This window comes from Sipha flava, unplaced genomic scaffold (assembly GCF_003268045.1).
Source record: "Sipha flava isolate LNK unplaced genomic scaffold, YSA_version1 1_pilon_pilon, whole genome shotgun sequence".
Classification (NCBI taxonomy): Eukaryota; Metazoa; Arthropoda; class Insecta; order Hemiptera; family Aphididae; genus Sipha; species Sipha flava.
Genome location: NW_020272783.1, coordinates 3,654,602 through 3,673,302, shown reverse-complemented (window position 1 = coordinate 3,673,302; position 18,701 = coordinate 3,654,602). Strand labels below are relative to the sequence as shown.

General features: G+C 31.0%; 1 protein-coding gene across 1 annotated transcript in view; it reads left to right on the top strand.

Moving 5' to 3' along the window:
• The window catches only part of LOC112682179 (MATH and LRR domain-containing protein PFE0570w-like), a 31,403-nt gene that overhangs the window by 9,161 nt on the left and 3,541 nt on the right, over positions 1–18,701 (top strand). The window contains 5 exon segments of the mRNA XM_025552702.1: positions 12,233–12,368; positions 13,369–13,502; positions 14,265–16,652; positions 17,160–17,604; positions 17,752–18,701. The exon segment at positions 17,752–18,701 is cut by the window's right edge and continues 3 nt beyond it. Coding sequence (XP_025408487.1) covers positions 12,257–12,368; positions 13,369–13,502; positions 14,265–16,652; positions 17,160–17,604; positions 17,752–18,701 — 4,029 coding nt within the window. The 5' untranslated portion in view covers positions 12,233–12,256.

Here is an 18,701-nt window from a genome sequence, read left to right as displayed (position 1 = left end):
GTCAAAAGTCAAACTTCGCACGTGATCCACCTATTGTTTTTTTTTTTTTTTTTTGTGTGTTTCTCTCTCTTCTCCAGTAAATATTGTGTATATAATATACGTGTATTATTTTCTTTTTTGTTCTTTTCTGCCAGGCGTAAATACCAATTTCCATCTCCGCTTCACTACGTTTCGCTCCTCCTCGTCCTACGTCAATCAACGGCATGAGTTAACATTCGTACAGCAGTTCGTTCGTTCGTTCGACAGAAAAGGAAAATTGAAATGCAAAATGGCGTTTTTTTTCTCCTCTGCGAGTCTTGCGCTACTCCCTCCATTACCTTTCCTTATTTTTATTTCGTACGCAGGAAATAAAATACAACGCGCGTCCCCGCGTCCACCCACCACCACCACTGAGCACACGTTAATTGGAACAAACACTCTGCTCGCAGATCACGTACCACCGCGTATTCGGTATACGATAGGATCGTTGAGTTGATTTTACCTCTGCCACCGAACAGCAGCAGTATTTGATCTTCTTTTCACCATTATCACTCGGGTCAGTGAACAATTACTATCCGGGGGCTATGGCACGGTGCAGGACCGTTGCAGCAGGAGTAGTAGCTTAATGGAACGAAACACGGATCCGCGGTGAGGGTGTGATAGGACTGAGAGTTGGGGGTTACAAAGCGCAACGCTGTAAATATATTTATATATATATATATATATATATTTATACGCAGTTTTGCCAAAACCACGTTTCATAACTCGAAAACGTTACACCCGAGGGAAACAACAAAGATAATAGACGCGGGCCCGTACAAAAGAAATATATTATATATAGGTAGTTATCCCTTACTAGTGTAGTCGTGCAAACGATTTTCTCGTGGAGCGCACTTCAATCCAACACACATTAGGATGTAGCATTTCCTGACCGGTGGTACATGTGTATCCTTAGGGTATGTAAAATAATCTACGTGAAATACGTAAAAAAAAAACTGGATAACGGCTTAAAATATTCATATAAATCAGTAGGTTTCGGTGAACTAAATTATATTAAAATATATTAAAGTATGTTATAGAAAATGAAAAATGATTCTGTCACAAAAATAAAAACCGTTTACATTTAATTCTGATACATTTAAAATGATGTGTTATTTGTTTAAATTTAATAATGACAACATTTGACACAAATAAAAATCAGAATATTTTAAATGTTCGAATATTATAGAAAATAGTATACAGACAATATTATTAGTTGTACAGTTTTTCATGATAATAATAGCAACAATAAAAAAAGTCATAAAATCTTTAAGGTGATTTACATGTGAGTGGTTACGGAGTACATTTGTAAATGCATTCAGGTATAACTATGAGTGGTACATTTAGTATTATATTTAATGTACACTATAGTTTTTTTCTTTTATTAATCGAAAATCATACTATTTGGGTTATACTTCGTTTTTATTTTACACCATTTATTGATGCACATTTTTTAAAGCAAATTGACAAATGATCATCGGCAATTTGAAGAAAGCGTTTTCCGGTCGCATAATTGGTAGAATTAGATATAGGCCAAGTTGAAAATGTCTCATCTAATGAAATAAGATTTACAAAATGTTTATCATGTGTACTATTCATACTTAAGTAATTCGAGGCTTTAAAAATATTATACGGACCGAGCTTCTTCACAGGTTAAATTTATTAAGATTTACTTTGCTACTGGGGACGTAGACTTCGTTAAATATACATAAGTTTTCAACGCCTTTAAGGTAACACAGCGGGTATACCTATAATACAGATGTATACGTAGTGTTATCAATAATAATTTATACAGACATTCAAATTATGCGATACATCACGGGAACACGTTATGGTTTGACAGTGTTAACTTTGGGCTTAACGAAACTCCGTATTGATTATTCAAATAATACATTTACAAATTATATACGTGCGAAACTCAGTTATCTCATTTTTAATATCAGTAAATTGAAACGACAATGCAAAAATAAAATTATAGCTGAATTTGATAAAAATATACCAGATCGTTAAATTGTTAAGGGAGATAAATTGACGCAGTGCCAGAATATCAAGACTCCGTAGAAGATTATTGATCGATTTGGAGTCGAAACAAGTATTGAAGTTATGCGTGATATGCAATATTGGATCAAAATATTATGTAACGTTAGATTAGAAGATACAACGGACCGAGAGAATGTTTGCTATGACAAATCGTTTGTTATTTGAAATGCTCATCTATATTACATTAATAGTGTAATTATAAACGTGTACAGACATATATTTCGTGGAGGTGCCTACAATACTTTTGGGCACTATCTTAACAAAACGTGTAGGTATGTTTGATAAATTATAATATATAAATAATTAAATAAAAACAACTGTAGATTTTATTTGTTATTGTGGCATATTAGTCCTAATTTTTTCCTTAAATCTCATATATTTTTATATTCAAATAGATCAAATTATTTATGATTTTTACTCATACCGTCAATTAAAACTGTTTTATTATCATAATAAGTTTTTGTTCGAAAATTTAGAAAATATAGAGTTTTATTTTTACTATTACGAAACATCATTTATTTTTTACCAAATATTTTAGAATTAATAATTTAATTTGAGCAAAATTAGTTAAAATACGAGCCCCGAGTACAACCGACACCCCTCTCCACAAAGTGCACACGTATACGTGCGTAACATCATTCATTATTATAAAATCATTCTCTGGACGGTACAGTTGTCTACTGATATTGTTCGCGAGACAATGCTGTACACTTTACAGAAATACCGAACAAGAACTGAATTTCGAAAATGGACGAACACTGCCGATTATAAGCGATTTCGTATACAATATATCTTAACCGCTTGACGACATCAAATGGATTAGTAACAAAACGGCACCGCAACGACCGATCATTCGTCCAATTGACCGTGTACACTGTGCTTGAAATCGTCGCTCTGTGCACGATCCCACGGGATAGATCGACGTGCTAACATTAACGCGCGGACATAAAGAGGTGCTTTGCGTGAGAACACTGTCCCGACATGGTGGTCGGGGTGTAGGTGGTAGCGGCGATGGTCGGATGCCGGGGGAAGGAAATTTGAGATCCCAGAGAACGCCATGCATAATGATGATACATCAAACCCGATACGAACTATTACATATCAACGGATTATATCCATTGCGTGGTAAGTTCGGTTAATGTGTCCTAAGCTAATATTCACGGACTACATGACATTGTACTCGATGGTGGCAACGTGTGACGAGTTTTACACGCGCGTTTTACCCACCCAACTAAATCTAAATGATATTCGCTCGAATGCGATTGGAATCATGTTGAGCGCGCGCGTCAACGGTTCGATCGCGATATCGCCGCTACGGTGATTTCTTCAGTCGTAGAATAACCGAAAACTTAAAACTTACCGACGTTTCGAGAGAATTGAATGGACGTCGAAAAATTTGCGTGCGAAATGACCGTACAAACAGTGTCGATAGAAGTAACAAGTACAAAGGGAAATTTTGATTTATCAGATTTAACAGATGAATTTTTTCCCGAAATGCCAGCTCGGTTTCTTAGGTAGCCGTTAAAAATAAAGGAACCGTGATATATCGATTAATACAAAAAATAATTACCTAAACTAAAATTTCAACGTTTTGCCAATCGGAATTATTTTCACATGTGTGTACGGTGATTTATGAAAATTTCAAACGTACCGTTAAAGTAAAAATTTCAAAATTACACGACGTTGTTTATGAAAACTAAAGTTCCGTTTCGAATACTACACGAAAACCCCATTACAAAGATGTAGCTTCCCCTGTCACGTACACATTATTTAGGTTACACGCAATAAAACACAACTCGCGGAATTATATTATTTATTACGATTTAAAAATTAAAAGAACTATATTCTCTAACACAAAATATCCATGTACAACATAATTATTTTGAACACCAAACTACGTGGCTGCTGTTCTGAATATTTAATTATTCATGAAGTTGAAATAAAAGTTTATGAAAAAAAAAAAAAAAAAAAAATTGCAAAAACTCAACAAATTATTTTACTAGGATTATCAACTTTTCGTGTAATTGTTTTTTCAACTTTCACTAATTATTAAAAAAATAATAAACAATAATGATTGAAAACAATGCAATTCAATGAAATACTTTTTTTTTTTACTTAATTATTTTCACTGTCACGTCGTCACTAAAATGTATTCGATCACATCGAATTATTTTAATAAAAATTAACGTTTGCAGTGCACTTTAAACGTTAAACTTTGCACTTTTCGGTCTCGGGTTATCGTTATAATGAGTCATAAGAGTAAGAGTATATATGTTACAGTTAATATTAACATTCGTACGTTGTCGACATAGATCGTATAATATGTCATTAACCAAGAAACTTTAGATTAAATGTCTTAACAACTTAAAATGATTAAATATTTGAAAGCGTAAAAAAAATTACGATGTATAATAATACTTATTTTTTGAGAAATTAATTTAAATATAGAATTTAAGCTTTTCGGTTTTATTACAATTCCCGTGACATTCTGAGTCGCATCACGTTTTAAAAGGCTTAAATTTCCATCGATTTTGTGGTGTCACAGCGTTAACCCATTACACGAACACCTTTGGAATCCTTAAAAATCATCTCAATTATTTCATTACAGTATCTACTGTTATAACGTAACGTTAACTGGATAATGTCGGTAAGCGAATAATTACACGTTAGACTGATGACTTACGTTAATATTATCCAAATGTGAACATCACCCGTAACACATACACCGTGCGAGTTTAATATTCACTGTAGAACTCTTCAATAAAATCTAATTCATGACGTGGTGCATGATGTGTTCGAACAAAATTAAACCGATAAATTCACCCAAAAGTTCATAGCGCGTAATATCATATACGTCGTGTTTCACGTAGCCGTTTGTTGACACGTTTGTGAAATATTTCCGCGCACCTATACTTATAAATTATTATTGCAGTGTACAAACAACACCGTGATAATAAGAACCAAACAATGCGTACGTGTATGTGTATGTGTGTGTGTGTGTGTGTGTGTGTGTGTGTGTGTGTGTGTGTGTGAAATTTATACGAAACAAAACAATAATACAACTGCGCGCTGAGGGGTAGGTACACCGTGTAGATAAATGTAATAACTGTTAACCGCTTGCGCCGTAAATTTTACATTTAATAATACAACGATACAACAAACTTTACGAATGCGAAGAGAAAAACTGCGCACGGAGGTCATGGCAGCGGCATATTGGTATATCGCTGTGAATAGAGGACATTTTCGTTGTTTGAAATCGCAAGTGCGATAAAAAACAAATAATAATGTACGTAATGTACGCATGTGTGTGTGTGTGTGTGTAAGGGGAGGTGTAGTGGAGAACAACAATCTAACGGAAAAACTGTTAGTCTCAACGAGGTCGATCTCGGTGTCAACGCGTTCGATATCCAGACCGGATATGACTGGTCGTCCGATCCGCGAGAGGCGCTTGAAGCTGTTCGATCGCTGCATTATCACCAGACTCCGCTCATTTTCCTACCATTTATGCGAAAATTCAACCGAAAAATGTATAAGCTTCTACTCCCGCTTACACGTATCGTCATGGACGTGATTTTATTATTAAGTGTTTATTTATGTATGTGCGACCTGCTGTTAAAACCCGATCTCAATATAAAGACAGCTCATACCCCTTGTGATGGTAGTCTAGGACTGAACTCGATCATTTTCTCCCTAAAAACGTCGTGTGCATCCAATATGGGATGTGCAAATCGCTGATCGATAAACGCCTTATAAACATTTAAACACAAACAACAGACTGCGTTATCATTCTGAATAATTTATTCAGACACCGCTTTATTGATCATTGAATATCACAATAACTTTTTTGGATTTTACGTAATCGATCAATGTGTTAATTTTTGTGTACTAGTCACATGTTTTACGAGTATTATAATGATGTATTGTATTAAAAATTGTCTTTTATAATAGTTTATATAATTTTTTATCTACCAAAGTTTTTTTTTTTTTTTATTTCATTTAAATATGGTTAAATTTTTACTTTACTTTTAGTATGATAATGAGCTTTTACTTACACAATTAGTTCGTAACATGATATTCTATACAACGATTTTTGACCAGTATAAAATAATGATTTTCATCTTTCAACCAAGCGCTACAAAAACCAACCTAGGACGTCTCTAAAAAGAACAACATGTAATTAAATTTAACATGTAGTAGTAGATAACCAAATAAAACAGCGGATTTAGGACGTGAGAAATTGTAGAGTTTATAGAGTAGTAGGCTTACACTCAGATCACTTCTTAGTTAAAACCATAGTAAGTATGAAACTACCCAGAGAATAGACAGCTAAACTATCAGCTACAAAAAAACTGAACTTATATAGCCTTTAAGAAGAACAAATACGGAAAGAATACTAGAATGATACAATAAAACAAAGACCACAAGCTGAGCAGAATAGATGGAATAACCTCAAAAAAAAACTATCACATTTGCAGCAACGAGATCAATCGGTTACAGAACAAAGAAAAAAATAACAACGTGGTTTAATGAGAAGTTTAAAACGGAAATAGAAAATAATAAATTCGAAAATATTTGATGAAGCGAAAATGGAAATAATCAAAAACAATAACATCGAGAAAATAAAAGCACTAGCTCAAAAACAGAGAGAGATTAAGAGAACAATCAGAAAAGAAAAAAGAATATGGTACAAAAAAATATTAGGCGAATAGAAGAGAAATATATAAATTCAAGAAGGTAGAACACGATTGAGAACGTTTTTAACTGTCAACATTTATGCAACGTTGCCGCATTGATTAAAAATACAAAAATAGTATACTTGATATTAAATTTTAAAATAAATCTTATCTAATACATTTATAAATTGAAATCATCTTAAGATACAATTACAAAAATAATAAATACAACTACATTTTTTTCACAACTACATATTTCTAGTTAACTTTAAATGCCTCATGACATCCTTAGTTTGTTCAAACTCTTTGTAAGAATTAATTGTTGAAATAATGCGACCGTAGGCTTTGCTCGACATAGTTTTAGTAGCATTGTTTTCAGTCGAATTCATTAATCTCATGGCTTGTGAATGCATTGTATTCCATATTTTCCATTTTCTCCCCATAATAAACACTACGTACAATACATTGTTATCGATTATAGACTATAAGCAATACTAATACTATTTTTTAAACTCTAATATCTGATACATAAACAGTGATATCACATTTATTATCTTTATTATTAAACATTAAGATAAACGATAACATCGCTCGAAAAATTGTTCTCAATAATTTGATTATAATGTGCAAAATATTGTTTCTTTAATCTGCCGAAAATCGTTCTCAATCACACTATCAATAAGGTAAAACATTCTCAATTTTTTTTTCAATCCTTATATTGGTTGAATGATGAAATATTCTTACATTCCTCTCTATTAATTGCGAATCTCTTTAGTTCTTTATATGATTCTCTTATTTTAATATCTTAATCATGATTTGTTTTATATATGACAGCCTAGGTCTTCCTCTTCCTGGCTTCCCCTCGGTTTTTCCCTCAATTATAGTCGTTATTCATTTATTGTTCCTTATGAAATGATAATACAATTATACAACACCAATTCAAAATATTTCTTCCAAAAAACTAATGAGCTAACAAGAACCTATAAGCAAAAAACGACCGCCATGAAGAATAAGAATATAGATAAGCATATGACTCGGTTAAAAGAAAAGCCCTATGGAAACACCTATAACTATTTGGTATAACAACCAAATTAAGAGCAATAATTCAAATGTTTATAAAAACAGCAAGATGCATTGTAAGATTTGAACATGCACACTCTGAAGAGTTTAAAACCACAACTGGACTAAATCAGGGTGGTGCATTCACTCCTATACTTTTTAACATAACACTGGAGGTGGTAACTCGAAGCATATATAATAAATATAAAGGAATTGTTGTCGGTAAATATGTATAAATTTTAGCTTATATTAATGAAATCGTAGTACTTGAAACTAAATACGGCATAAAACTAACAACAGAACTTACAACGGAACTAGCTTCCCAACTAGGAACGTGCTATGTGCTATATAATAAATAATAAATAATAATCGCAGTATCCTGCATAGCGATCACTGTAACCTTATGCTGGTGAACCTTTTCTAATTGTCGAGAATATATAAACACAGTTTCTTGCCAAGCGTGTATACAGGAAGTACATCACTTACGTTAGCTATTAATGCGAGAGTGAAATGATGAGATGAAGATGACAAGTGTGGGCAAATCGTCAAAATTGCTATCGTTAGATATTCGTATATAAAATGAAGCCATCATCAATCGATCGGATCGTAAATACACGTTGGTGGAACGAAAAATAAAAATAAGATTTTCTTTGATGTAGGTCGAACACAACATACGACTAGTATGTATACTATACTATAACCACACGCATGGACGCAGAAGACGTATTAATGTTTTGACTCATTTTTTTTTTTTTTTTCATTCCAAACGGCGTCATAATAGTACCATTATTTTCCCATTTCAAAATATTATCCTTGGAATTACCGAATCTTCCTAATTTATGTTTTATTTGTAGATCCCTTGCAATGAAAATAAAGCGTGTTTTCATAAACCCTTTGTCACGCAATGCGTATTTTACAATATGTACTGCATGCATCTATGTATATAATAATGATAGTAAATTAACAATTAACGAATATACACACACAAAACGACAGCTGTGCGAACATGGAACGTCCTGTATAAAGCGCGTCTTCCGAAAGGATGATTATCGTATACGTATACGCGCGAGTGTACAGCGAATAACAATGACCGACAAGGGTTTTAAGCGCCATGCGTTGGTGAAGGACAGGAGAGAGTTTTTTCCGTTGATATCTTCTTGCAGCTAAAGTACGGTCGCCGTGAATAAAATATTTTCATATTATTGTAACTTTATCCGGTTAAGTGCTCGCGCAGCGGGAACGAATGACGCGCAACTTGCAGGGTCACAGGCAACCCTTTGGACCGGAATCGAATTAATAATGCGTTTTGCTGAGCCAAAAATTAACCCTCTTTTCTGACAGTTTTTATTATTATAATTATTTTTTTTATTGTTCATAAAAAAACCGTTTCCAGATTTTTTGTGATAATCCCTAAAAAACGTTATTAAATAACAACAGTGAAGAAAACGATACTTTGTCATGCTGAAAATTAAAATTCTTCACTACCGACACATTTTATACACATTGACATATATATATTCGTAAGCATGTTAACTTCGGATTAGTTACTCGTATATAATAACTGTTTTCGGTCCTGATAATTTACTCTAATGAGTGATAAAATATTTACTCGCATTCTTTTCCATTTCGAAACCAAGTTCGATTAGTATTATTATTAATTATTCATAGTTGCAGTTCTTTTGAAAAATAATTGACAGGATAAAGAATGATTTAAATCGCAAAGGTAACTCATTTTTTGTGAAATAAAAATTAATTGATTTTAATACACTGAAAAAATAAATAAATAAAAAATATACCAAACAATAGATTCGAGTCGGATCAAATTTAATGCTGTCATATTATATTATTCTAAAAATAACAAATTAATTGTCATAATGTCATACTAATCGTATTAAGTTTGTAGTTATATTCTAATACCTTGATTTACCATTTGTTTTTGAATCGATCGACGGACTAAAAGAAAAGATGAATTCGAGGAGTTGAAAAAGAATTATACAAATTATTTTAGTTACAATAACGTTCTAATTTGAATATTATATAATATAGACTTTTAGAAGATAATTTTTACCCTCCGGGGTTTCTGTAAAACAACAAATGCTTGATAAAACATAGCTACGAATAAGATTTACGAGGATAAAAAAAATTAACAACAATTATATTTTTTGGCGATTATCAGCACGCGGCAAATCTTATATAGTATTTACTATATCAATATATAGTTCGAATAACGAAAAAATATTTTTTGATGAAAATATATAGTTCGTAAAATACAACTAAATTGTACTACTATACTCGTAGATGAGAATAAATTCAATCTGTACATGTTCTTTCGTACAAAAAATATGAACTATAATAGGTATACAAGCTACGATTGCTTTTTTGCTTTTTTTATAACATCACGTGTATAAATATAAATAACACGATATATTGGTATCATATCAAAACAAAAACAAACAGCGTATACGAACAACAGGATAGTTTTACTATTTGAAGTAGTCCGTGAAGATTTTAGGTGATAAATTTTGGAAGATAGGTACTGCATAATTTATTGCGCTGCAGATCGTATATTATTGTTTTTGTTGTACACGGTCGTTTCGTACGGTTTATGAACTCGTTTGCTATCGTAGCGATGATTTTATATAATCGTTTTAGTCATAATTTATTCATATCAATTGGAAACAAACGACAGGGGTAGCGTTTTACGGAACACGAACATAATGAAGCGACAATGCGATCATGTGACGAATCCCATATTTTAATAACAATAATAATAAAACAAAAGTTTTACTAAACTTACTAAACTCACTGAAATTTTCGTTTCGGACGAGATTCACTCTATAAACACGAACATCCATATGGAAGTGTCAGAAGATGCTTGAATTTCCAAGTCACAAAAAAAACCCCTCCCCTCCCATCAATAGTTTATATTAAACAATTAAACAATATTGTTTAAAGAGGATTTTTTTTTTTTTTCTTGAGTTAGTGAGAATAAACGTTTGTTCCAATTAGCACTAAAAATTATTTCCGTATAATCAATATAATAAACATTAATTATATATATATCAATATAATGTATACACAGATATTATGAGTTGAGTTATGAGGAGATAGAAAAAGCGGTTTCTCTTTAGTTTAGCGATTTCTTAGTTCTAGGCCACCTGCAGTATGGTAATACTGCGAGTAGGTACATTCAATAACAACGTGCAGATACACCGAAACGGAAATTATAATAATTAATATAGCTATGCTATTTGCATAAAAATATGTACCGACATAACATTTATGTGGGTACATAATTTCATCTATATTTATTTACTTACACAAGTGTGCGAGCGAATATGTGTGTGTGTGTGTAGTATACGTGTTAACATACAATTAAATTCGGGCACTAGTGGACCAGAGTACGTAAATAAAAGGGTTGACCGTGTACTTGGTGACATATTAATAAAATATAATTTTAGTAGTTAACAACCACCGTACTTACTATATACCTAGTAGATACTACCTACATCGAGCTAAGTGGTACGATTAGCCTCAACCGGCTTACCGCCCTTGTGTAATGCTATAATAATAATACCGAAGAGTGGTAGATAGATAGTTATATCCAAATTTTATTTCCCTTGGGTTACACAAAATATTCTTTTGCGTGCGTTTCCGCTATATAAAATGTATCCACCTGTTTTTTCTTTTATCTATTATTATAATTATTATTCCAACATACCTTATGCGCGTCATAATAAATAAGTGACTATCCTCATATGATGTAGGAGGTAAATCAAAGGTTTCTACGTTAATGTGTTCGGTTATAGCACTGCAAAATCCGTAGTTATCGAGTTATTTGCATATTATGTATTATTTGCATATTATTTGTATATTATGTCCGTTTCGCAAAAGAAACGCGTTTCCGCCGAAATAAACATACGATATAACAAACAGTATATTATTATCATCATCATATCGTATTATGCACCTGGTAAACGCAAAATAAATATTATTCATATAAAACGAACGTCCGTAAAAGTTTTAAAAAAAAATAATGCCATACATTACTCGATACATATTATTATCCTCTGTAACTTGGACGATTCAATTTTTATTTTATTTCTTTGACTACTTTTCGTACGGAAAAAAACTTACAATAATGTTATTCAAAGAATAGTAGTATACACGCGAAATGTAATCGACACGATAGGAAGGCGATAATTATTCACACAAGATATTTTATCTGATGAACTCAGTGATTCTCGAAAATTCGCGTCGTATTGACAGTACCTATACACGACGTACAATACGGGTGGGGTATGATTCAAACGGGTATTGAATTCCTCTCCCGGTGCATTGATATATTATAAGAACATTGTTGCACTGTTATTGTCTCATCTTAGTATAGTATATGTTTCGAAACTAATCACCTTGCGTATGTATGATGTGTTTGCTTTCAGATTACAGCTGACATGTAATATATTATGGTAGAACGAACAACACTACACAACATCTTAACATGCGTGATAGCGGTGATCATATTTATTTTTCAATCGGTGAACTGTTTAATCGCACGGATCAAAAATTACGTACAACGTGAGTGATTTTCTCAACTATATAATTTATACATACTATTATATCGTTTTAGATTTCCGGATTCGTTACAAAACTGAAGAGGAATGTAAAAAAAAAAAATGTAAAAAAAATAGTAATTTTCAGATGGTGTATAATATTTCAATATAAAATTAATATATTCGATGTAAATTGTACGTCGGGCCCCACGGGAAAATAATTGATACAACACGTTTTATGTATGTAGTTATAATTGGAGCGACTAAACTAAATTCAAGATCAATACTCAAACAAAATGTTAATAAATTTCGCAGGTTTTTATCTAGTTATTTCTTAAAATAAGTTAATAATCTTTATAGTATTATGATGCTGTTAATTCACGTAAAAGGACCTCATAGTAATTCATTAATTTACCTACGTTTATATTGTTTATAGATACTGTTTGTCTCTAAAAATTTCACAAAAATAACCAAAATCTATTATGTTAAATTTTCTGTTCATAAGCTATCGAATATAAAGCAACCACATTCCTGACCAATACATTATTGATTCGTGCGATTTCTCAAAATTGAACGTCCATTTTAATAATAATATTGCAAAATAACACAAACATGATAGCTTTCCGTTTTTCTGTTTGACTTTACAATGTTCCGCGGTCCGCTTGAACCGAAAATATGTTGTGGTGCACTATTATGTAGCACTGAACAAAAGAAAGTTGTTCAGAGTTTGAAAAGCCTGCACGGGGACGGTAAAAGCCGCGGGAGAAAAAATTGTTGTGACACACAGCACCTGGTCAAATATGGGATGACCTTTTTCTTTTCCAACGATGAAGTTTTACTATCGGGTCACGTCCGTCGAGTACAAAAAAATAAAAATAAAAAAAATACTCGAACCAATAAAAAAGGAATTCAGTTATTGGAAAATGTTTAAAACGTTGTAGATGCTGTAGATATAGACAGAATCTCGATACACAATGTGTAAACTCTTTTTTTTTTTTAAGTTAGGTTATTATTTTTTTCTATAGAACGAGGAAAAACCACGATTGTTGTGACAGCAGATACGACAATATCATCGGACACACAACCAAATAATAACAATGAGCTGAAAGATTTTATTAGGGTGCAAGAACTGATTCAAAAACACTTTGACATACCTCTGGTAAGTTTAAAAAAAAATAATAAAAATACAATTTCGTTTCTTTTCAGTGCCTACTCAGTTTTGTAAATGTATTTTTCCAGAACAAATTTATCTCAATTTATTGTTCTATTTTCACATGTATAATACATGTTCTAACTTAACAATAACATTCTCTCTCGGATAAAATTATTTTTAGAAAAATAAAACACACCTATTTCTGGAATTCAAAATATTTATCTACCGTATAATATTTGTGGTACAGGGACGGATTTAGCTTTGAATTGATACATATATTATTTCTTGTGAAAAATATGAACTAAAGTATAAGCTTATGTTTAGGTACATATTATATATTCAATGAAAATTTAAAACAGTAGTAAATACGAAATTGAACGAATTTAAACACTAAATTTAGATAAATAATTTAAATCAAGAATAAAATCACAAATTACTCTATCTGATAAATTATATAAATATGATTAATCAATGGTTTTCGTATTAAATATATTATATAATATATATATATATATATATATATATATATATATATATATATATATAATTATCTGTACAAATAAAATATTATTCTTAAACCAAGAATAGTCAATTATTGTTAAACTATATTAAATTCTACAAAATAATTAAATTAACATCTAAATATCTACTATCTAAATAAAAAACTAGGTAATACAAATCATATAGTAAACTATAATTCAGTTATTAATTTGTATATTGAATACTACGTAATATTATATATTTTTTATATTTTTGTTGTGTTTTCAGATAGTTGCAGAGGATGAGCCAAATGTGAATGATTTGACCGAAAGTGCTAAGCTTTCCAATAATATTGATGATATAAAGGAACCGGACCAGTACGTGGGCGGTTTTATCGACGACTCATATGTAGCTCGTGGTCTGGGTTTGATAGCCGCCATTGTTGGACGTCCAACAGATTTTTACCTGTACTCGAAATACGATAACAATTTCGAAAACATTGTGATAGAACTTAAAGGACGAAACGGCGAAGTCGGCAAAATAACAATTCTTAATCAAAATCCTGTGAGATCTGTAGCGCAGAAATCGATTCCCATTGATTACAGTTACGACGAAGATCGAATAAAAGTTACTTACACACCATGCATGGAGGGAGTGCACACGCTGACATTATTAAAATATGGTTCACCCATTTGCCGCTCACCATACTACGTATCAGTGGAAAAGAGTCCGACGAATTCTAGATCTCGAATTCGATTGGGCACGAAAAAATACAAAATGGTGACTAAATTTGGTCAGGGTAAGTATACACCAATTGAAACTTTAAGGGATAATAGCATTCCACGTGTAGTCGAGTCTAGCAAACCGACTATTAAAAGCACTATTTATCCTATATCCGAAGAAAACACTATGAAAACGGACGTTATGTCAATAGTGACGAAATTTGAATCTAAAAGTAAGAATATCAAGAAAAGACCCCAATCACGTATGATTAACATAACCGAAAGAAAATCAGATTATAACATGATCAATACAAGCTCAACTACCTTAGATTTGAAACCAAAATTTGAAACTTTATGCAAAACTAATAACGCTGATCTTAATATATCAAACATATGTAAAATGAGTTCTGAGTTTGAAACCATCAACGACAACAATTTCACTAACGAGGCAGAAAACCAGAATAAGAAAAACGAATTAATTTACAAAAATGCTATCAATGTTGATAAAAACCAAAATAATAAATCCTTTTTCATATATAATGAACATAATGAAACTACAAGAAATGCACTAGCAAGAGAAAGAATACCACCAAATAAACAAAAACCCACAAGTGCTGTAGAAGACATTTTAAAAAATAATAATTTGTGTAAGGCAGAAAAGCAAAATCATAGTTCTGAAATAGATTTTCAATTAGAAGTGCAAAAACAAAATGAAACCCATTCAGATCTATCAAAAACCGATTATACAGACGTTGAGCCGTGCAGTAAACAAACATGCAGTAAAATCTCGTGCTTCGACCACGAAGATGGAACAATTGTGGAAAACGCTAATGAGCTGGAATCACAGCCAAATGAATTCATTACCCAAAAAACTGCTGATTCAACACAGTACGACATTAAACAGCCAACTTTTATAAATATCATTACAAAAATAACGGAAAACGTATGCAAAACGTGTTATAAACAAATATTTAGAATACTATCGGAGTTTCCAAGAGACATAAACATAACACATAATAAAAGTACAAATGAAGTACGGTCGAGCTTTGAAACTCTTCTTACACAACCAATCAGGATCAATATTAATATAGACAATGTAATTGAAAACGCTACCAGTACTACACAGGAACACAGAAACACACATATTGTGCTGACCGATGATTCTACAAATTTAGAACACACTGATACGAGTAAAAGATGTAATTCGCTAAATGAAATAGACAATCGATCTGAAGAGATAGACCGCGATAATAATAATGTAATTACAGGCGTAGCGATTGAACGAAATAAAAATGACTGTGAAATGATTAGTACTATATCTGCAAGAGAAAATAAAACTGATACAAATGAAATATTATTTGACGAACAAAGTATAGAAACAAATGGAATACACCAACAAAATATTATTATGTCTGCGGACGAAATTATATTACGGAAAAACTTAAAAGACGAAAAGCATATTGAGTCTACATTTAACTGTGATCAGTTTAATAGCAATAGCATTAATAACACGGAAAGTAAAATAGAATCACATGATGATGATAAACAATCATTAAATCAAAACAAAAAAATAGATTCAAACAAATCAAATCAAAACGATGAAACAATCAATAGAAAGTATACCACTCATACTATTGATTTAAATGTTTCTCCATTAGATAAAAATAACTTATTCATAATGAATAATAATAAAAATCCAAAAATAACATTGGATAAATCAAAGTTAATTAAAAACGAAGCAATTTCAAATAAAAATGCTTTGTTTAAAAGTGGCATTGTTGATAATACAATTTACATAAAAGAAACCTCAGAGAATTTATCGTTAAATGAAGAAGAATGTAATAAACTATATTGCAAGCGAGAAACTAGCGCCATTTATGAAGCTGATAACCAAAATTTAACACAAGCAACAATTCAAAATGAAAACCAAAAATTAATAATGGAAAAATGTATTAAACCGGTACTAAACAATTATTTTAAAAAAAATATGATAAGAAAAGCATTACAGTTTAATTTAAAACAAGGTGTATCAAATATAAATGATACTCAAATTTTTAAAAATTATGATTTAAACCCATTGAAAAAATCAGATGAAACTCAGTTGGATAATGCCAAAACAAAAAAATGGATGCAAATTAAAAATAATGATACGTTGATGACAGAAGAAACAAATGACAATAACAACAGTGAAAAATTAGAAATCGAACTAATTGATATTAATAACCTTTTGAAACTTATCGAAGAGATTATAAAAACCAATATTATTTTAAATAAAAATAATGTAGAAATAATGGACAAAACAAAACTACATAATATTATACAAAAAACAATGAATTTTTCCAAAGATCAACAAAAAAATAGTTCTGATTATGATAATGATGAGGTAAAGAGTAATTATATTCAAGTAAAATCACCCAACGCATCAAATTTAAACAATTTAAATGGAATGGATGAATTTAAGACTGAGCAGCAAGAAACAACCGAAAACAAACAGTTAATAAATATTTTTGAATCCTCTGTTACCGAAATATCAAGCCAAAACCAAATTAAGAGCGTAACTAAACCACAGATAAATATCAATGACAAAATAGTAACAATGAATGATTTACGATTTAAAGGAATAGAAACCAAGCAAAAAATACCATTATCAAGTGACATTGAATCTATAACGATGAAAGGTACTGACTCAGATGAAATATTAAACAATCAATTTTCGAATTTATCCAAAAATACTACTATAGAAGAACATAATTTTATGGAAGTTCCGTATCTAATTGATACTAAAAATTTAAACAATAAAATAACTTCAACTAAAAAACTAGAAACTACAACAGAAGCTAAGACAATGTGGGTTTTTAAAGATGCATCGAAAAACAATGAAAATTCAAAAGAATTAAAAACTGTAAGTAAACCGAAAATATCAAATGAAACAAAAAATGACACTGAAGAACAGAATAATAAAGTAAACCGAGAACCAGCAGCACCTGAGATTGTTGAAAATATAAATAATACATCAGAAACTTTTGAAAAAAAAATTATAAATGAAAATTTAGAAGATCTATATACTAATGAAAATGAAATGACATCCAACACTTTAAATAAAGCAATATCAAATAATAGCAAAATCATATCAGATGAACAGAAAATTACAAGTTCAATAGTGATTACACAAAATAAGAACAAAATGAAAGATGCTAAATCATTCACTGCACAAAGAGAAACAACAATTAAGTTACCACCAACTAAAATAAGAGAAATTATTATTGAAGAAAGACGAAGTTGGAAAAACAACGAAACCACACCTACCAAAATAGTCATAAATGGTATCTCAATAGTTAAAATAGAAATAGATACATCAGAAACACAAAAGTCTAACGCCGCAATAATTTTATCAACAAAAGACTCAAAAATAGTATTGCAAAATAATATATGCTATGAACCAATATTAGATGAAATAAAAATTTTAGTAATGGAAGAATCCAATCCAGTACAAAAAGAAAATAATTTAAATGACAACTTTACTGAAAATGAAATACTAAATATTAAATATAAAATAAAAAGCATGGAAACACATAATTTGGATAATAAAGAAAAAGAAATTATTTCTGAAAAATTAACTCCAATAGGTTCTTCGATCTTAGCAGATAAAGAGGAATTAAAAGAAATAGAAAACGTATGTGTTATTTCATATTCAAATAATTCATTACATTTAATAGTAGAAGAACACACTGAAAATATTACAGATAGTACAACTGTTCCTTTACTTATGACTGATTCATCGTCACTCCCGATCAAAGAACCAGTCAATGAAGACGAAGACACATTAAAAATGAATCCAGAAGAAATTGATTCACAAGCCATATCGAAAAATGATTCACAAGAAGAAAAAGAAAATGTTTGCGAAAAGTTAACTCAAATTGGTTCTTCCTCCTTGGCAGATAAAGAAGTAGTAAAAAAAGAAGAAAATCAATTCGACAATTCAGCTTCAAATAATTCATCACAT